Below are 22,489 nucleotides of genomic sequence, written 5' to 3'. Positions count from 1 at the left end.
AATTCAGTTTCCATATGAATTACTAAGGTGTCTCCTCCCGTCTTCCTCAACTCTGCTGACGAATGGGTGAAGGGCAACACCAGACTGTACCAGTGAAGGAGAAAAAACCTTTTGTGACAATAAGTGATTTTAATTCCATTAGGAAATAGACCATGTACAGACGCTCCTGATCAAAGGGCACCTGGTACGCCTGGTAGGCAGCTGGTATAGGGACTCGTGCTGGCAGTAGGAATCATTGCACAGCTCTGGGTCCATCTGTCTGATGTGGCACTGAGAGTGGAGTTGGAAACCAACAGAAAACTGAACTAAAGAAACAAACTGGGGAAGTGTTGGAGGGAGGTTAAATGAAAACTCTTTTGGTCACATAACATAGTATTTAGAGCATTTAAGTCAATGACTTGCATGTGGTTTCTATGGTGTACAAAGTACCTGATGATAAAATGGCCCATCAAAAATACAAATAGGAAAAGTTTCTCCAGCACAAGGCCAGGAAGGCAACTGACAAAATCTGGTTGCACAAATTGGGTGGTGGGATAGGTCTGAAGCTCACTGGCTGGGCAAGTCTGTTCAGAGAGGCCTGTGAGGCTCAGGAGCGCTGTGGTCTAACACTGAAGCTCTTCTTCACTCTCAGGGACTCGGGTTCCAGCAAGAGAGCTCTGAGCGCTGGCATGGGCTGTAGAGCTGAGAACTTCTTCAAAACTGCCTCCTGTGTTGCTTGTCCCACCAACCTTGGTCTGAAATACGAAAAAAAAAAAAAACAGCAAGTTCCTCTGCTCACACTGTAGCCAGTCCCATTTACATTCCACCCCAGGGCCATGAAGGGTTGAGAACTGTTCAAAGCAGGCAGAGAACGTGTGGGGTTGGGTTCTCCTTAGAACAAAAGCCATAAAAACATTCAAATAAAGCAACCCCTTTCCAACTCTAGGGCACAATCATAAAATCTGCCAGTGACACTTAACATACACTTAAAGGAACCAGTCCTTAAGCAGATCCTGGACAGGATTCCAGATCCTACCAGCAAACTTAGTGTGGTTCTATACATGAGTAGCTCACACTGGTTTCACTGTTTTTTTTTTGAGTTCTAAAAGGCTGGATAAAAGATGGGTATTGAAATGAACTGGTTCATTTTGCTGGGTGAAGTGGCCCATCACTGGCAACAGTAATACAGTTCCTCCCAAAATACATAAACTGTGCTGGGATCTTGGACAGCAGAAGGAATATAGTAACCAAAGAATAAAACCAGCAGCTTGCCTCCCTGTGCATACTTGTATCTGCCTAGATACTGGTATATATGTAAAAACTGCCCACAGCATTTTCATGTTGGGAGGGGAGAGGAAAAGATACCAAATTACATTAATGATGTTAATGAAATTAATACCAGTGTGCTCACAGGTCATCTACTTTCAAAATGCTTCAGTTTGCTGACAAGTATTAAAACCAAAATTCAGTATGACTATATCTCTGAAAAAAAGAGTTTTCCTAACAAAGAGCTCTAAGTAAAAGTCTGGAAATGGTCAAGACTAAGCGCTGAAGAGACAAAGCAGTTTTGACCAGGTTGCCTTGTTAAGAGAATGTTCTTTGGTGGTTGGTTGCTTTGATTCAAACCTGAAAATAGGGCAAAACTTTTTAGTCCATCCTAGAACTGCTGCAGGACTTGGAGACAAGCTGGCGTTTTCCCAGTCTGTAAGCTACTAAATGCTTAAGAAGATTATTTTAATTAAATGAACTTTATGTGCTCAGTTTCCAAAGGATTCTATGTAATCCTTTGTTTCAGCAGCTAGCACAGGAGCTGGCCTAGCTTGAAAGTTCAACAAAATAAGGTAGTAGTACTAGGCTTGATATTTGCTCTGATAGTTTGAGTCACTGCTATTAAAAGTTCTCATCCCCATAGGCAAAAATGTGTATCCAGTCTAAGGGGCTGTGCTGACTTCCAGAAAGTACCAGTCCATCCCTGGTTTTTGCAAACAGCAAGACAAAACACATACATTGTTAAAAACATTGTGAAGCCCAGAACTTGCAGTGAAAAGGAGCCACTGCCTAGTAAAGCTACTACTACATTTTCATGGCAAAACTAATGACTTTTATTTGCCAGTTAAAGTTCTCAATTGATTTGGACTGATCAGAGTGATTGTGAAATCAGACTATTCCTGCGCTGTTTTAAATGACTCAATAAGATGCATCTGAATTTGGACTCCTCACAAACATTAATGCAGTTTCATTTTCTATTTGCCTTTCTGCCTACTCTTCTATCTGAAAACAAGAATCGTGTAAGTTACTTTTCTGAATGCCTCTGGCCAATACTCATGTGTGTACTCAATCAACTTTTTGTTTTGTTGTGTTTAATCAAAGATTCCTTAAAGGATGATCAAAGAGCCCTCTGAGCACAACTGGCTAAGAACTGGTATGACAGTCTCCCCTGAAGGACCACCTTTCCTTAACCAGCAAAACAAGATCAGGCTCCTCAAGCAGTTCACTATGAGAAGTGGTCTTCAGAGTCATGCAGTTTGAATTGACTTTATCTCTTTCTGAATGACATACTGAGGCAGTGAGACACACACAGTCCTCCCTTGATGCAGAAAGGACATCGCTCACATTTGTCCTTCATGCCTCAAAACAAGGCAAAAAGCTTTTAAGCTGTCCCTCTCACAGCCTGGCCTAAACACAAGATTAACAGATTTGTGGAGTCTAGAGTAGTCTAGAAGCAAACTTGGGAGCTAGAAGTACTACTGAAAGCCCTGAGAGTAGGTTTAGTGACTAAATGGGTACAAAAAGTACTTTGCTTTTCCAACTGGTGAGTGGTGAAAAAGGAAGAAAAAATAATCCATTTCAGATCTCAGAAGTTACAATGAACTGCATTCCCTATCTAAATGGGTAGAATGAACACAAAGGGATAAGCAAGTGATATGCTTAACTGTGACAGGAAATCAGACCTTCCAAGCTGATGCACCCCACTGGATGAATGATTTCTCCCACAGTGAAACTGAGTATAAAAAGCACTTGCAGCTAAGGTGAAAAGAAAAATAGGAAAGCATATATAGGCACTAAGCTAGAGCTCTGGAGGTCTGTGCTCTATTCTAGCTCCTTGGGATACTCCTAGTCTTCCCTGGGATGCTGCCTCTCACTTGTGAAATTGAGATGATGTTTCCTTCTCTGACAGTGCAATGGAGATCACATAACCCTACACCATCATGACTTACATGAACAGCATATCACTAAATAAATGTGAACACTCAAAATCTGAAAATCACAGAGCAACTCTGAATTTTGATGGACATGCTTATTTAGAAACATAAAAGTAAGTAAAGCTCTGTGCTGACTTTCCGCAGACACTGACTGGAAAATCTTATGTGTTGTACAATTTCACAGTGGTACGGGTAAGACAGACCTTCCCTGTGCACCTGCTGCTTCTGTTCTAGCTGCAATCTGCATTTTCTCTAAGAAGGAATGTCCTTCTGTCCCAAATCGAAGGCCATTTTCTCACCTTTTTAATGCTTTACAAGTTATAACACCCCTTTACCTTCACCTATTTTTAAAATGTATTCTCAGTTCCCCCTAAAATGAGGGGTCATAACCTGGCTTTTGTCCACTGACAGACTGTACTTGGAATGTGTTGGAATCTTTTTATCACAGCAAAGTAAAATGTCAGTTTATGAGAACACTTGACTTTATCTGATGAATAAAAACCATTAGGACACAAACTCTCTTGTTCCCCACTTGAATGTGCCTTCCCATGCAGCAAAGATTAGCTCACTGCTCTGTCCTGCCGAGTGATATTGTCCTTAACAAGTGCTGTTAGTTATAATTGGTAACTGCCATCAGATCTTCCTGTCCCACAGCAAATTGAGTTTTGCAATTTTAAATCCAGACAAAACATTGCAATTTGAGAGGAAACACAACTGCATTAAAGAGAGACAAGTTCAGTGCTAAGAGCCACACAGGTAGTGTGAGTCACACCAGAGCTACAGGACAGATTCCATCAGCTGAACAAGGAGTACTTGGTGAGGACATCTCTAGTATTGGCAGGGGTGTAGCTCGGGGGTGGGACCACTTGTTTAATTTGGTGGGCAGCAGAAGTAATTTCTTAGCAACAAAGCAGAGAAAAACTGTTTCTTTGCATAGTTTCTTTGGCCTTCATTTGCCATTGGTGTTCTGTGAATTTCTTGCTGATGGAGTGGCAAGTTCAGTCTGTCCAAATGATAGAGACTAAGCTGTCACAATGTAACACACAGCCATGCAACTGCCTCTAACCTTTACCTTAAGGCTTGTGACAGTGGTCTCAACCTTCTCCTCAAACGATTTGAAAGTTGGAGAATTCCTAGGAAAAAAAGAAAGTGGAAGGAATTAAGAGTGACTTGCAAATGCAAACGCGTAACTCCACGGTTTGACCAGTTCTTGCCAGGCAAAAACAGTAGGACAGACTGAGACCTGGCTGGCAGCACAGGGCTGTAGACTAATAGGGTAAGAACAGTCACTTGTGCTCTGTCAGTCAAATCCAATTATGGTAATCGGATGAATATATTTTAGCTTCAAATTTGCAAAAGTGGAACCTGCCTAGCAATTGAAACCAAACTGGCTTGGCTACCCTGTTCCTACAAGGACAAACAGAAGCCACTTGGAAAAAATAATGCAGATTTACCTTTTGTTCTGTTAAACAGGTGATAAAAGGGTCAAAAGGAGAGAGAAATGACTTCTATTTGACCAACAGGTCACACTGGTGAATGCCTGCCTTAAACTATCCACCTTCTGCAGTTGGATGAATTAACATCCATCCCGTAGTTAGATTTGTTTTCCCACATGCTTTACAGGGAGTGGGGATATTCATATACGCAGAGGCCAAGGGGATCAAAAGAAAGCTGAGTCCTAATTTTATTGAAAACAGTCAGAGCTTTACTTGAACAGACATCAATATTTGGCTGCAGTCAAGTAAAGCATGATTATAGCCATTAAAACATGAAAGCACTCATATAAAATCCCTCCATAGGAACACGATCCAAAGCCTGCTGGAGTGGAAAGCATCTCTGACGTTAATGGACTTTGGATGATATTCTAAAACCAGCAGAACAGCTGAATTTCAGATTCAGTAATACAAACCTGGTAACAATCAACTCAGAACTGCTTCATCTACTCAAAGGCTTGTGCGAGAGATTAAACTAGTTAATACAATTAAAAGGAAAAAAGAAAACAAAACCCACAGATGGCCTGTCCTGCAGTCCTTATCTACATGAGCAACCTTAATTGATTGAAGTGGGACTGTTCATCCAACTAAAACCTGTAGGATCAGGATTGAAGCATGCAAAACCCCCCTCATTACACTGCTGAACATCACCATAGCAAATAGAATATGGGTAGCATATTACCTCATTGCAGGCATGCTTATGGAATGGCGAATAGAGTAACTGTGGGATAAAAGCAAAAGATAAGGAAAAAAAGCTGTAAAATCCAGTTTGCAACATGACTATAATATTTTTTTAACTTAAATTTTAAAATGCATTTTATACACTTTTAAAAAAATTACTTAATTTAAATCTTAAAATGCATATACATATTTTAGAGTGCTGGTACTTTTCCTCTCCTGATGACAGCAGCTTGTTTCCATCCACTCATCTATGGATTCCAGCTCACTTTCAGCACTGAAGATCTTACCACCACATTCTCATGACAATGGATCAGCAATAGGGCTCAAAACAACAGTGCCAAACAGTTCCTGGCAAAAACTATTTAAATGATTCAGACCCCTGCTATCTACAGACATGCAACGTGTCAGAGGAACAGAGCGCTACCTCTGTGCTCCACAGTGGCAGATGATAAGCTCTGCTGGGTGAGAGCAGCACACCTGGGGTTTGTGATCACAGACAGAGCCAGTCTGAGGCAGTACGTAAGTCGGCAATTGCCTTTGTGGTACGTATAATGAATACAGTCCAAACAGCCAGTGCTGGCCCCCAATTTGTGTAGGCTCCTGCACAATATGTTACCTAAGCAAGAGGTTTCTTCAGCCAGATACGCAGCTCTCTCAGCTGCAGCAGCTGCTGCACCCATCTCTGTAGGATGTTTCACCTCCTTCTTCACGCCTCAACATTAACAAGACTAGGAAGCTGTTTTCCACAGCTCTTGGCCATCTTTCCTTGCGACATTTCCCTCCTTAGACTTCTTGGCAGCAAGAGGATTGGAGGGCTGTCAAGTGAAGCATGGAGTCTCTGCATCATTCAAAAATACCCCAAATTGTCCTGCACCTTTAACCCTGCACATGGCTGCCCACTTGGCTTACATTAGCCACGTTCATCCACCTGAACCACCAAAGCCAACTCTGCTATCACAGCATCACCTATTCCTTGCTGGTGGGAAGCATCAACCCTGTTCTGAATATGGATCGCTATTTGAAGGACAAGAATCATCCATAAGTGCATTTAGATTTGAACCCTGAAAGTAAACTGTGCACTGCAAGAGTACGTACTGTTTCAAAAATTCGTGCTTGGCTGCTTTCAGTGTTGACTGACAGCTGCAGCCTGCTTTGATTGAGAACAGCGAGAGCTTTACTTTGAGGGATACCAACATTTGGCTGCAATCAAGCAAAGCATGATTATAGTATTAAAAAATGAAAGCTCTATATAAACAGCACATGTGCTTGTTCTGAACCATACAAATTCAGAGCAGCACTATGGCCGTATCCACACAAAGGATTATTTTTTTTCCAGATTAAAGATTCAGAAACAGGGACAGGAAGGAGGAGAGAGCTATTTGGCAAGCAGGTGGGACAGAGAGATCTTACACAAACTGTTTGCTGTTGTGTATATTTTGAGCATTCTGCTAAGCTCAGATAGATGAGAACTAACAGCAGACAATGCAAATGTTTCATATTCAGTTTCTCACATAATTTTGAAGACTTTCAAAAGATTAGCCCAAACATTTCAGAAGTGCAGCAAATCCATCCTAGTTAAATTAAACAAGCATGCTTACCATTTTAGTCTTTTAACACATGACACATAGGCAAGAACAAGAGTTTGGAAGCATTTGAGCACAGACTGCTCCTTTTCTAATAGCAAAACATTCCAAATATGATCATTTAAGATTACATTGTGCCAAATTAGATTTGCACAGCTGAGAGATGGCGTGTGACAGAAAACCTGAATACTAAATGCATACTTTCTTGAATTCATCTTTTTATTTCTGAGGAGGTAAGGAACTTATGGGAACAGTAACATCATCTTTTACTAGAAGCCTAAAATGTTAAGCTTTTTTAAAGACATACATATCTGTGATCAGTGCAGAGGCAGAGAACAGAGATCCTTCATGACAAAAGTTGCTAAATACTACGTTTTGGTTTCATGTCAGAGTGAAATAGGAAAGTCAGTCTATGCTCCAGTTTGAAGTTCTCTCAGTGAAGTAACAGTTCATGTTAGGATCACTTAGCTGAACAGAAAACTGTTCTTGAGCTGTCCTGTGCACTTGGGATGCTATAAGGGCAGAGAGACAGCAGGGGATTCAGGGCTGTTCAGCCCCTCTGCTGGTTGAGCTGATATAAAGCCAGACCACTTTGAGCCCATACAAAATTGTTTTATAATTCATCATATACTGAAGTGCTTTACCGCATCAATAAATCACACCTCTCTCTATAAAGAACCCCTTTAATCATGTTAAGAACTTGGCCTACTCTTGGAAATTTCCCCAGGACTCAAGACTTGTAAAGAGTCACCCTGTACACTTCATGACTAATACACTTCTGCTTTATTGAAGAGGAGGTAATTAAATACTTCATACTATCTTTATAAAACACTGCTGGCTGACTAGAATTTTTACTGAGCATTCATTATGCTCCAACCTCTGACAAAACAAGATGGTTGAGAGATTGGGATTATGTATAAGTAGGCTTTTCCAAAATCAACATCTCTGAATGTGTTCATTATTTGAATTTGAGACTAATCTACTCAAGAACAAGGCAAATACTTAGACCAGTCCCGTCCTCATTATATTCACCATGCTGTAAAAAATGAGACATTACAGTTTAAGTAGCATACGTTTTTATTCTATATAATGATACTGAAAGGAAAGAGGTTACTGCATTACATTCCATAAAACAAAACCTGTCAAGTATAGAGGCAGTATTCACAGAGAGTAATGTGTCTTACCTAATCGAATGTGATCTGTGGAGGATGCACAAGGAAAGAAAAGCCAGAGTTAAAAATATTATGAAAACATAACAAAAACCACACTTATATATTTCTAGCATGTCAAACTGCCTTAGAAGAAAAATAAAATCATTTGCATTCAAATCTTGTTGTTGGAATTCACATTGGAATGTGGATCAGTTGAGATTCCTTCAAAGCAAAAATATTCACACAGACTCCTCCACTACACGGTCACCTATTTTGTGTGCAGAATCCCACCCCAATCTCATTATAGAGAAAGTATGGGCAAACTGGAATTGTACATGTACACCAGCAGCAAATGTCTTTCTTCCCCTCTAAATTTCTTAATCATCTCTCAGTTGAGAAAGGTATTGGAAAAAATACCAAGCTTTTAATTCCTAAAATGACATTTTCTAAAATACCTGCTCCTTGTTGAAAACAATAATTGAAACACTTTGACACTGTTTTCCAGCTCACAAGGAACTTAATTAAGGCAGCAGAACTGGGAGAGGCACACTGATACACAAGATTCAAAGGATGTCATTAGGGCTCCAAAGTCAAGAAATGAGAAGGCAGACAGGCTCTCCTTTATCTGTGTGTTACTGATGTAGTCTTTAATTACAGACCACTTCAAGGGAACACCTGCCTCATGCAGTGAGCCAGATAGATGGTGCACAATTAATGAGCAGCTCCTCAGTACTCATTTTTCATATCCTTTCTCAATGTGTGGTGTGATGCATTATTTACTGCACAATATTCATATCTTGCTCTGAAGAAAAGCATTGATTTCTTCAGGGTTATTTACAGGACTCATCATGTATACTGGTGCCTTTCAAATGCTCATGGATTTATCTTTGTAACACTTCTCAGCTTAGACCAGCATAAGTAATGCTGTTGCCATAGGTAGCCTTCTTTTACTACCTGCTGACTCCCAGTAACAGTCTACTCCCTTTCTCCATGCTAATACAGATACAGTACAGCCACATCATAAGGAAGTATGTGATACTGCAGAGGTGCAAAAACCATCCCAAATGAAGGGGCAAGTGTCGGTAGAAATGAGAGAAATCAACTGCTTCACCCATCAGCAAAGAAATACTTACAATTACATTCTGAAGCAAGACAGTATTGCCGTTTCTTTTATGGGGATATCAGAGACACAGAGGTTTATGAATGGTAGTTTTGGTTATGACAGCTACAATATTTTAAGGAATTCAGCTCAGTGAATTCAGCAGCATTTTTTAGTGCCCAAAACATCCCTAGATCATGGAAATCCTGGAAATGATCAAGAAAAGACTACACAAAACCTCCACCACCACAACAAAAAACCCCAAAAGGCACAACAATAACAGCATGGCAAAAACTAACTCTCACAGCACTGAAAGAGATTAATTATACCTGAGCCATCTAAAAAAGATATTATCCTAACCTGCTTCTAAAATATTCCAAGGAGAGAGATTTCACAGCCTTCAGAAACAACCAGTTCAGCTGCATTTGTGAGCATTTTCAGTTCCCTATATGTCCTCTTCCTACTAAAGCGGTAACACTTCTTACACTGTATTTCTCTAGTTCTGTGAAAACAGAGTGGACAGCCTTATCAAAGTCAAGCTCTACCATGTCTCCTGCCTCCCCTATGTCCTCTATGACAGGTGCTGTCAGATCAAGATAATTGGTCTTGACAAATCCTTTTATATTTTTGCCATTATGCTATCTCCTAGATGCTTAGAAAATAACACCCCCCACACAGAGACCAGTACCTGCTTTGTATTTCCTTGAACTTCCCTTGCCCCTTTTCAGAGGGATGAACTTTGCCTTTTTCCACCCCTCTGGGACCTCATACACCTTCTGTGCTGATTCCCACCACTTTAGAGGGGCACATTCAACTGCCAGAGTCATGCCCCCAAACTCTTCCCCTTCCTGAAGTATTCTGCCTCTTTCCACATGTGCCTTCCAACTCCCGGTAGGAAGGAGGCATTATATTACCTTCATTCATCTCGAGAGCTGGCTCATCCAGGCACTGAATTTGAAAGGGGTCTGTGTGATCATGTAATTAAAGCAAATGTACCAGACAGTTAAATGAATGACGTATACGCAGTGTAACTGCTGACATCCTAATTTGCATGCATGCCTTTGTTAGCTTCATTTTAAAATACATTTATTTGTGTAGTAGTAATGTATGTAGTAGTACATAGTGTACATAGTTTCCTATTTTTTTAATTATGACCCACTTATTTTTTTTAAGCAAACCAAAATGACAAAAAGTCTTCCACTTTTACTTCTAAGAGGCCATCAGCAGGGCTGAAACTCTTAGCTCCACATAGACAGCTGCAGAGTGGTCCAGCAGTATTGCATGGAAAGATGCAAACTTTACCAATATGCAAAGGAGCAAGGGATAAAGACCTTCAACTCTGTATCACACCTCTGCTCTACAGGGCAAAAGCCATGCTGAAATGCTAGTGTAACATCTGTAAGAGCCAAGCCCATGCTACTGCCCTGTGGGTGTTCCTTCTTCCCCTGTGCCTTCCTTCTCTCTGTCAGAAAACGTCAAAGGACATTACACGAGCTGGGGGTAGAGGGGCAACAAAATATCCTGATGGTGTATCATTAATCACAAGAATCTATTACCTTAACTATATTACTAATGCCTGGTTTGTGTCCCAAGGCAAAAATTTCTGCATACTGTTTTTACATACTCTGGTATTTCTGGTAACATGATGATCTTAAATGGAATGCATTACAACTGTAAAGAGACCATACAAGCACTAATAATTACTACAAAATTTAAAAGATGTAAGATGCTAGTGATTATTTATGCACAAAATGAATTACAGAGTTGGCAAGCTGGGGTAAGGATGAAAGAGAAGCACAGCAGCTGCATGTAAAGCACTTTATCCCCAAGGGCCGGCTTCTCTGTTCTTTGGGACATGTGGAATTTGGTCATTTTTCTTTTTTGTAGATTTCATCTTCTTGAATTCTAGCACAGCAAAATAACACATTTGTGGGAGTCTGTTGCTGATATATGATATTTTAGTAATATTTTCACAGATAACACAAGGTGAGATTAAGGCCCTACATCTTCAGAAGTGTGTTTCACGTGGTGCTCTGTATAGCTGACATAGCAGACAACCTGAAAAACAGAATTTTGTTTCACAAAGCAGGCAAGCTTCAATATTTAGAGTCAGGCTGACTACAAACCCTTTCAAAATCACCATTGCCACAGGCAGGGGGTAAGACTGCTGATCCTACTGGGAATTATGACGATCAACTGAATTTCAGAAATCAGTTACAAGTGTCTGCTTTAAATGAAAGCAGAACAGGGATTTGCATCTGGATGCAAATTGGAAACTATCAGCCTTACTGCCTAACCAACAGAATTAAGCCACAGTGTGATGTGTGTTTAAATCAGCATTATGGGAGGGGCAGTGATAATCTATCTAAAATGATTTGGATTAGCAAAAAGCAAACAAACAATTAAGCATGCCTCCTTACATCTTACTCCCTCAAACAGAGCTGGGATTGGAGTGGAAGAAGGGAAGATTATTAAAATCATGTTATTTAAATGATAAGGTTTACAGTGTGACCCCACACAGAACTGCATCTGTCCAAGCTAAGCCAAAGATCTCAGGCCAGCTTTGTTGCTGAGGGAAGCATACTGACCATTACTCTAGATCTAGGATGTTCAGCAGATGCAGAAGGCCCAGCTTATTCCATGCTTTATATGTAACTATGATATATCGGCTGTACCACTCGATGCTTCATCATAAAGTATCAAAAAATTTTCCTTAAGAGAAAACAGCAAGTGTCCACAAAAAATATTGCAGTGCTGGTAGTTCATACTTTTCTGAGAAATTCCCAACCAGGTTCAAGGTAATAACTTCAGTCAAAGAAAGCTACTAGAAACAAGCTTCTTGATTAATCAAAATGTTTATGGATTTAGCCTCTGCTTTGAGCCCTTGGCTAAATGGCTAATGGGATAAACACCACCCATCTGCTTTCCAAGCAGTAGTCAGAAGTATGATTGCCATGGGGGTCAGGGATTAATACTGATAGATAAGGCAAAAGAATATGATAACAGTGATTAATTAAGGGAGATATTAAAGGAAAAACATGCTTTATTATAGTAAAGACATTTCTGACATTGCAGTTAATCCCATACCCTATGCAAAGCACAAACAACAGGACCTGACAAGCACCTAAGAAGTCCTGAACTGTTAATCATCCTTCCTTCTATGATCAGGAGCCAGTGTTCAATGTATTCTCACACCAGCTCTTTGCTCAGTGCTGTAGAATCTAAAGCACGGAAGCAGCAACAGGACCTATTCACCAAGCAGTGACCTTATCTTTCATTTTTTTGTACAGGAGGGAGTGTTAGGAAAGAACAAAAAATGAAATAGTGGGTATAACATCTCATGCATTTCTCAAAAATACAGAACACAATTCTAAATGCAGGAAAGGCAGAAAGAATGAGCAAAAGTAGGAAAATGGCTTGTGGATGCAACCCATGCAACTGGAGCCTCAACCTGGAAAAGAGGAAACTAAGTAAGTACCACATACCTCACTACAGAACAAGTGAGAATGAAAAGTCCTTGATCAGGGAAAGTGCTACTTAGCAACAACTAAATCATCAGTGTGTTATCAGCACTGTTCTCAGATTAAAGTCAAAACACAGCACTGCACCAGCTAATAGGAAGATAATTAACCATCCCAGCCAAAACCAGGAGAGTGAAATACAATAAAACCACAGGAAATCATGAGTGGCATGAAGGACAGCAGAAGGACTACAGTCAGTGTTTCTTATAATAGAAGGGCCAGAAGACATCAAAGAGAAGGGCAGGAAGACTGAGAATAGCGAATGAATGAAAGAAAAAATAAACCACACACTTCTTTACCACATAACTATCTGTTCATCTGGGAGATAAGAGGTGGTGTGAATGTCAAAAAGCTGATACAAGTTAAAAGACTTTTCAATGAAAGTTTTCAGCTCTCAGATTGCTGAATACTAAAAAATGCACTAGGAAAATGTAACTGCATGGCTCCTTATTCTGATATCCATATACAGGCATATAGATGTTTAACTGTACCAAGTCAAACAATTCTTAGTTTATGTTCATAGCCTGATTACAAGTCACTCGCTAGATTTCCATTTTATACTGCAATGTGGGAAAAGACATTGTAAGGCAGATGACACAGCAATGAAAATTTTCCTTATTTAGTTTCACCTAGAAAAACAGTAGCACTTCCATGCAGGGTTTATTAAGCTGTACATAAAGGTAGGTACAAAGGAGGGACTCTAAAGTTTTCTTAAGATTCAGATTAAAAATGAAAAGGAGAAAAAATAAGTTTTATCTGCCAAGAACTATGCTCCAGCGATTTGCAGCAAAAAATCCAAACCCATATATATTTGAAAAACTGTAAAATGGATTCATACAGCTCTTAGATAGTTATTGCATTCATTACAAAATGACCAAAAAAAAGTGAAAACATACCAATATCTCAAATAAATGTGACTAATTATGCAACTCAAATGATACACTATACAGTTACCCATGTCCATTTATTTCATCACCAAAAAAAATCAACTCCCTAAAACACCTGAGAAATTCTGTAATGCTGCTACAAAGTTGAAAACTGAAGTGATGGTTTACAGTGTACAGTTTCTTCATTTATGATCTTATTGTGAGGAAATTTAGATCAATACTTCTAAAGACACATCAACATAAAAAGCCTGACATTCAGGCTGCATTTAAGTGACAGTTCTTCTCCTGACCTCAACTCCTCCTACTTTCATCATATCTTTTTTTATAAATACAACTGTAAAACACAACTTTCATTTGTACATCTTGAAAAAGCTGATAAAAACAGCCACAGACAGCTGCAAGGCAAGCTTGTTTTCTTCAGACGACAGTGGCCTTCAGAATCCACATATGAATAAAACTGGGTTAATGAAGATCTAACAGCAATTTTTCATTCCATTTTACTTGTACATTTCCTTGAGGTTGCCAAGTTATTCCAAAAGGATTGCAAATTGCACTTTTTTAACTAGGACTCAGGTAAGAATTATATTTTCATTTGTCCCTATCCCTTCTTTTTGGTTGAAGCCAAACTATATTGCACACTGATGCCAAACTACTTGACTGTTTAAAATGCTAATGCAGAAGTTAAAAAAACAAAACCAAAAACAACCGACAGGTGACATATACTTTTTGATCTCCAAATAATATCAGAGAAATAGCAGATCCCTGTACCTCATATCTCCAAACTTCTTGCTTATAGCAGTTCCTACATTGCTGATAGCTGCTGTTGCTTTTTGTCCTGCATGGCTCAGGGTCTCATGTGTTTTCTTGTAACTGAAAAAAAAAAACCAACAACAAACCAGAAGCAGTGATAAGTACTAACAGAGGCCAGAATCCCTTGCAATTAATTCCCTTTTACCTTATTTCCACATCTTAAAGTCCCATCCACAGAAAGATTAAGAAACACAGTAACTGCAGCACAAAACAGATCACAAAGCTGCCTGCTTCTGCACAGCTTCCTAAGTGCAGTTTAGTCCTAACTGAGCAGAACACACTCCAGAACAGTCCTTAACTGTGTGTCTCCCCCTTCCACGTAACATCCCTGGAGGGCAGTAGCAATGCTGTTTAAAAGTGGAATGCAGTGATTAGTTGAGAACCTGTTTGGTACAATTTCTGCTTATAGAAAATAATATTTACATCAAATAAGCATTCTTGCAGCAGATACCAAGTTCGTAGCAAAATCTGCTGTCTAGAGCACAGAAAAGAATCAGGACATACACAACTCTGCCTTTCCTTGCACACACATATTAAGGTACCTTTAACAGATACACGCCAAAATTATTTGCTGATATTTCAAATTAGACAAAAGTTACCGAATCTGTTCCCATATGCCTCAATTTCACTTTTAACAAAAATTTCTTTAAAGGAAGAAGGCTTTAGAAGACACAGAGAAAGAAAGATAAAAAATCCAGACCACAAATGCATATTCTTAATAGGACTCAATCCTTTCAGAAGTCATTCAATACATGTATATTATATACAATCAAATACAGAATCATCTTAATTTACTGATCCAGAATTTATACTCTGACCCACATAGACCCGTTAGTATAGTTAAGTTGCTTTCTTAGAGTAATCAATAAGCTTTTCTGCATGGCTGGTTTTTTGCTGACTGAATTAACTCTGAGCAAATCAAAGACTTCCTTCCAAGTAAATTATCTGATACTCCCAGCGATGCAGACAAGCTTGGAATTAGAAGTACTGACCTAGTAACAAAAGCAGAGCACATTACAAACAGTCCTGTATCCTGTGGTGTGCGTTGGCAGGCAAGAACTGAAGAAATGATCATGAAAAATTCAGAAATAAAATTCCACTGGTTCTAATTCTCCTTTGAACAAAGTCTGTAAGATTGCAAATGTGTACCAAAATATACTGGAGATGAATAAAAAGACCCCACTGCCTAATTCCTGAAACAGAATATTTTCTTCTTATTTTTAGGTATATGAAAGCAATATAACTTTGTGGATGCAGGAGGGGAAATAAGAAAAGATCAACATTTGCGATACAGCACATCACATTTTATGTCAGGTTCTTTTAGCTCTAGCAGTACCTACTGCTTAAAGTCCTTTGTCGAGGACTGTTTTACAAACGACAAGTTAAAAGGCAGATGCCACGTAATGCTCTCTTCTTTCACACAATATTCTTTCAACAATGAATCTTCCCAACACAAATATTTTGATCTTAATGTTCCTAAACCACAAAGTTTCTTACAGACTACTGATCTAACAAGTTCTAAAATTGCCAAATGAAATGGCTGCTCCTATGAAGCTGTTTGTTTTGACTGACTAGCAAGGCAGTCTACAGGGAGCAATTTAAGACTAGCGTAGCAAATCTCTAGAAACCTAGAGAATGATAAGCTGAATCAATCACATACACAATGTTAAATGGCAACAAGGGCTAAAACATGCCAACAGTGACCACAAGTTATAACTAGAAAGGAAGGAACACTGGTTATGCCTGTTTTATTTACTCTGGTGGAATACAGAGACTGAAAAGACTGTTTCTACTGTGTTTCCTATCTCCTCAGCCAGTCTGCCCCTAGATGTTGCAAGACTGCAATGCTCTTATTTCACTGAGACCTCATTCTCTAGCTCAACTAGTTTAATAGCTCTGTCATTCTCTTGCTGTCAGTGGACATATTCTCATATAAACTAGGGTTGTGTGAGACCCCAAACCAGACATTAATAACACTTCAGTTAAATTGTGAGCACATAGCTTTGACAAGTGTTGCCTATGAAAAAAATTAAAAAAAAAATCAAATATTCTAATGCCAGTGGTATCAAAGTCTTTAGACATTTTGCTAGCAGAGCTAGCTTCCTAAACCATTCAGCACAAGTGGAATTTTGCTCATGACAAAATGAAGGTCAAGACTTGACTTCCAGGTCTAAAAAGTCTTTGGTATCAGAACCTATTTATGTACAGGTTGACTGTGCATAGTAAAATACTTTGTAGATATCCTTCTGCAGTGATTTTTTTTTTATTTGTTTCAGTTTTTTGGTTTGATTTGGTGTTTTTTGTTTTGTTGGGGGGGGGGGGGGGGAGGAGGTTTGTTTAGTTGGTTTTCGTTGGTTGGTTTTCTTTAAAGACACCCTGGAGTTCATTCACAAGCATATTTAGTTTAATGACAAAACATCTCCATGTCTTACCTTTCTGCTGTAGGTTCTTCACACTGTGTAAAACTGTTTAAAAGAATAGTCCCAAATGACCCATACAGCAGACAGGCTCAAATTCAATTGAGAAACATTAGAGTCCCCTAGTATTCCTGTGCATTGGTCAGAACATACCTTCTGGGAATTGGCTGAAATTACACTGATTTTGGTGTTCCAACTAATATTATTTTTTTTTCTTTAAATCCCATAAATCCAAAGTTCTCCCCAGAATTTCCACTAGCAAGGAAGACATGGAGACTGCATTTATGTTCCTAATATTTTTGACATTACATAACACTGTAAATCCAGCTAAGACTGTTACACAACTGGTCTTTTTTTCAGCACTAACTTCAGCAAAAACAACCTTTGACATGAAACCCTCCCCCTTTGGCAATGCTGAAGAAGAACTTTAAGGCACAACAAAATAACAAAGCTAAAGACGTAATGCAACATGCAATGCCTGTCATGGAAGACAAATATCAGTAATTTGCATTTTAGGTGAGCTCACTTATAGCTCAAAAATAGGCCACTCCATCCCTGCCTCTCCACCACCATGCATATTACTCTGCCTTCTTCATAAATAAATTATCTTTCCACAGAGCACACTGCCTTACTGTAGTTAGTTATGCTGTGTATTGATCTATAGCAAGTATTTTGGCTCAGATATTTTTACCATAATATTTATGTCATATATACAGCATTAATCTGATGCCAAACACTCTGGTAACCATGAGCTTTTCAACAGGTCTCTGACCTCTGGAAATCCTTCTCATTTGTATGTAGCATAAATAATATGAGCCAGCCATATCCTCTTGTAACACAGGTTTGCAGTTTTGCTTTAATGCACTGAACAGTTTACATTATTTTCAGAAACCTTAAGCAAAGAAATAAAGTTGGATATTCCAGGTAAAGCTTACATTTATTCATTGGAGTGCTATAAGTATGGCTTAAGTCCCTCTAAACCAGCTGCTCCAGCATGCTAAGTCATTTACACCACCTGTGTGTTCTCATCCTTTGAGCCGTTGTGGGCAAGTACAGACTGCCCAGCACAGGAGGACAGGTGACAGCAGCTCAGCAGTCAGTCAGCCATTGTGTGAAATAAGATCATTGACACTAAACTTTAAGGCATAAATGCTCCAGCAGAAACAAACTTGAAGGATTTATAACATAGAGATTCAAGAATTACCACCTTACATCCAACCCACAACATGCATCTTCACACAAAGATGTCATTAGGCTCTGTGCCTCTCTTCACTACTACAAAGTAACCATAACATCTCTGAGTTTAACTGTTGTGCCAGATGCCCAGCAGCATTACTGAAAGTAGAAACAGTCTACCTGATTCATGCTGTTGGAGTAGGAATGCCTTCTCTGGTTTTGTGGCATCTAAACATATGCCATAACACAGAAGAATTGCTGGAAGTGGCTAAAAAGGATCATATTCCATGCTTTTCACTTAGCATTTAAGAATTAATATTTCTATTGCATTTCATACATAAGAAGGATTAAACACAGTATATGAATTCCTGTCACAATTGTAACCCTGTTAATAAAACTCACCTGTGTCATTTTGGATATTACCTTTTTACATTACATTAACATAAGAATTTCATCCATTGACTTCAGATTATAATTTGTTTTTCTAAATTGGGTATTTCTTTAACAAAAGCAATTGTTTATAAAACTGATTATTCGAGATTATAAAATCTGCTGATATTGCAGTTAAATTCTGATAATAAGTCCAAAACACTTAAAAGAAACTTTAAAGATAACTCATATCCCCATCACTGTAAGACACTAATTAGGCAAAAAAGATTTGCAGCATATTTTGACTGCATTTTCACCTGACAGTTTACTGCATTTGGCTTGTACTATCATATGACAGCCGGGTCTCACTAGCTGATTTTTACAGCCAGTGACAGCAAGTGAAAGAACATCTCACTTCATAAAACACAGCATCTGAAGAAAATAGTGCTTCATATAGAGTATAGTCAGGCAGCAGAGGTATAGAGAGGTCATAGAACTGGATGTTTAAATGCATCCTGGATGTTTAAATGTTCATCTGCAGGATAAGACAAGTTAATCATACTGCATGCTACCTAATCTCATCTCAAGTCAGTACAGAACTACCCTTCATATGGCAGAGTTAATCTAACCTTACTTCATAGGTGTAACACAGGGGCTGCTGAGAGAAGCAGACTACCAATATAATATTATTATTTTACATGGCACAGTCAACCTATTGCAGTAAATTATAAGGAACTTACATTCAGCTTCTGTAAAATTAGTACATCTGCTTATTAGCACATCTTCATTCAGCATTGTGCCTCTCCATCAATGCTTGCTTGCAAAATTAATCCATTTGAGAAACCCTCTTCTGTGATAAAGCTTACATAAGATGCAACAAAATGCAAACAATTAACAACAAAACCATACAGCAGAGCAGAGCCTGGTAGCACAAGCCATGGCCTTTGGAGCTTGCTTAGTTTTCAAACCATTAGTCAGCTTAAGAATGACATTTCTGGAATCAATGTAAAACATCTGTATCTCTGAGAAACCCTCAGCTAGAGAACTATTTTTCCTGTTGATTTTCTGGGGAAAAAAAAAAAACAACAAAAAAAAAACCAACAAAAAAACAGGGCTCAGCATTAAATAAATCATGCTAATGTTCTAATAAAATAAATACATGTATGATGGAAGATAACATGTGCACAAAGCATTCTGTAAGAGCGTTCATACTGCCATTTTGCCCACAAATTAACTCTAAGCTGTTGTGCTTTTTTATTACTTCTTCTTTTTTAGTGCTCATCTGAAATTTACTCCAACTTCAAAACCAAACAACAGATGTACTTTTTTTTAGACATTCTTCCCTTTGCCAAGTATGTTAAGAATTAATTGAAACTGTGCTGGCACTTGGGTGGGTACATATGCCTAAAGCAGCCAAAGGAAGTATGCCCCAGGCAGTTCCTCTCCCACAGAGAGAGGAAGGGCAGAGCTTAGGGAACTGAACCTCTGCAGTTCACAGGGGACCTGCCTGCAGCCAGAAACCTGTGGGCAACACACAGAAGATGACTGTTCAGTAGGCTGGAAAGTCACAGGTCAGAAGAGGTGCCAGACAAAGGCAACAAATATTCCATGCCGTCCTGCACTGTAATCGTAAACTTGGGAACAAAATGGGATACAATTGTGTGAAATGCACTATTTGGGCAATGCAGGATAGAATAGGGGAAGAAAAAGCTGACATGATATTGTTAACTTTCAGGTGGAAAAGCCACAATATGTTGGCTTAAGCACAGAAAGATGTTCCAGGCTGAAACTTCACAGTTCATCACACCTTAAACTATGCCAATAAGACTGGGGGCTCTGTGCTGTACACTAGATCAACAAAATTATGCACATTAAACATATTCCAGCCTCTCTTTTCCTTTCTTCCCTTGCCTTTCTTCCCTTCTGCTCCATTTCTCTTCCTTCTTTCTGTTTCCTTCTTTCCTTTCACCTTTTCCTTCCATTTCTTCTTTTCCTTCCCTTTCCACTGACCCTTTCCTGGATATTTTTAATCATGGTAATTTACACTCAGGACTCCTCTTTCTTTCTTAGCTACGTACATACAGATAACTATAATATACACTTATGTATTTTCTGATGCCCAGTGATGATTACAGTGGACTTTTCCCTGAGAAAATAACACTATATTCATCAATCTGGAACAGATCACCTAACCTTGCTGTAGATTTTCCATTAGCTGAAAGTTCTGATGTAAAGAAGTGGAAAAGTAACAAGAATAGACAAAGATAACTTCTTTCTCCAACCTTACTACTCCATCCTTCAAAATTCAAAGCCAAAGATATGTGTGGAAAAGGGAAAAGCAGGAAAAAATATTACCTTTTAAGAAGCCATGAACATTGCCTGATTTGACCCAAAGGACACAAATTCAGTGGAAGTGAGAGGCTTCCTTCCATACAGCACAGACTCACAGGCAGGTCATTTGCTTGCTAAAGCCAACATATAATTTCTTCACTTACACAACTGCTACATTTACTTGCAGATTTAGAAAAGAAAATGCTAAAAGGCGATTACACATTGCAATGAACAGAAACACCCACAATTCTTTTACTACCGCTTATAACAAGGTGTGGGGGGTGGAGAACATGGTATGCTGAATTCCTAAAAGTCACAATAGGACTGTGGTTGTCCACAAATTATATTTGACTTCCTGAGAAAATTCTGAACCCCTGGAACATTACAGTATATTTAAAGTTACAGTAATGAAGACTGCAAGTACTTCAGATTGTAAGTCCAAGACACATGCAGTGCAACTATTACTTTCTATTTTCTCATCACCTGGCAGAAATTTGAACTACAAAATGGTAAGTTCCCACTATTTGTGGAAACCATACAGTTGTCCTCAGGTTCTCTATCAGCAGAACTAAGCCTGCTCACATAGCTTTCAGACAGTACCAAATGAAAATATATTTATTCTGTGTGTGAAGGGAAAGGACAAGTCCATGTTGAATGTTCATATCAAGTAATTACATGTAAGAGCAGAGCAATATTGAAACCTTCCTAAAAAGGCTTCAAAAGACAGCCACCACTTGATAAAGCCCCAGGCACCATCTTGGAGACATGCTGCTTGGAGTTAGCACTTACAGTTCTCTTCATTCTGGCCTCTAATTCATTACATTTTCCCTTTCTATCACAACTGAAAACTTTTGTCTGTGAGGGCAAAAGATGAAGTAATTTTGAAAACAGTTTTGTGAGATTCCTGTCCTAAATGGCAGTCTTGCATGGGTCCATTTTCCATCACATCATAGGCTTCCCAAAAACCTGGCTGGCATCACTAATCACATAGGCTTTGAGACATTTCACTTCAATATACTATTACAGCCCCCAAAGAGGCAATGGGTTTTCTTTAAGTTCTTAACCATTCTAACAGTTTACTGGCCATGGCAGAGCTGCTGCTGCATCTGGAGTATTGGTTTGAGGTTTTCTTTTCCTGGGGGAAGAGAGAGGAAGGTTAATAGCAAAACAAACCATTTTCATCTCCCTAGAAGATATCTCTGTAGTTGCATTACTTTTGCAACCATGGGTTGAAAGATTATCCACTTAAAACAGAGGAGGCTTATGCCTTCTAACAGTTGCTAACATTTCAAGAAAAGAATGACAAAGTAGCTTCTGGGAACTATTAGGCTGGAGTGAGTTTCCTGATGGGTAACTTTACAGATACAACTAACTGCTCCTTAGAAACTCAGTAGTACCAAAGTATCTCCTGAGAGGACAACACTATGATGTTTTACTGTGTTGTTTTGTTCAATTGTTTTCCAGAATAGTACAGAAGAGCATCACATTAACAGCTGCAAGACAGCCAAAGCTGAGCATGGTTATGACATACATGCTCAGCAAAGGCTAGTGGTATCTGGTGAAAGTGCAAGAAACAATGGGCACTAATTGAACTTAAGAAATATTTAAACAAAAGAAAAAGTTTTTTCACAGTAAGGGTAACTAAACACTGGAATGTGTTGCCCAGAGAGGCTGTAGAGTCTTCATTCTTCAAGATGTTAAAAATCTGACTGGACATAGTTCTGAGCACCCTGCTTTAGCTGACCCTGCTTTGAAAGTTGGACTAGGCAGTCTTCTGACAATTCTGTCA

At 39.0% G+C, this 22,489-nt stretch overlaps 1 protein-coding gene across 3 annotated transcripts in view; it reads right to left on the bottom strand.

Moving 5' to 3' along the window:
• The window catches only part of TPD52L1 (TPD52 like 1), a 52,101-nt gene continuing 29,612 nt past the window's right edge, over positions 1–22,489 (bottom strand). The window contains exons 4-8 of one of the 3 annotated variants that reach the window (XM_031054042.2): positions 14,366–14,467; positions 8,124–8,138; positions 5,358–5,396; positions 4,255–4,315; positions 1–734 (exon numbers count right to left, since the gene is read on the bottom strand). In XM_031054042.2, coding sequence (XP_030909902.1) covers positions 603–734; positions 4,255–4,315; positions 5,358–5,396; positions 8,124–8,138; positions 14,366–14,467 — 349 coding nt within the window. In that variant the 3' untranslated portion in view covers positions 1–602. Of the gene's footprint in view, positions 735–4,254; positions 4,316–5,357; positions 5,397–8,123; positions 8,139–12,368; positions 12,641–14,365; positions 14,468–22,489 lie in introns of those variants that run through there. The other 2 variants (XM_013130487.3, XM_031054043.2) reach the window with 2 other exon arrangements.

The sequence above is a fragment of the Melopsittacus undulatus genome, chromosome 3 (genome assembly GCF_012275295.1).
Source record: "Melopsittacus undulatus isolate bMelUnd1 chromosome 3, bMelUnd1.mat.Z, whole genome shotgun sequence".
NCBI lineage: Eukaryota > Metazoa > Chordata > Aves > Psittaciformes > Psittaculidae > Melopsittacus > Melopsittacus undulatus.
This window is presented reverse-complemented; position numbering and strand designations above follow the sequence as displayed.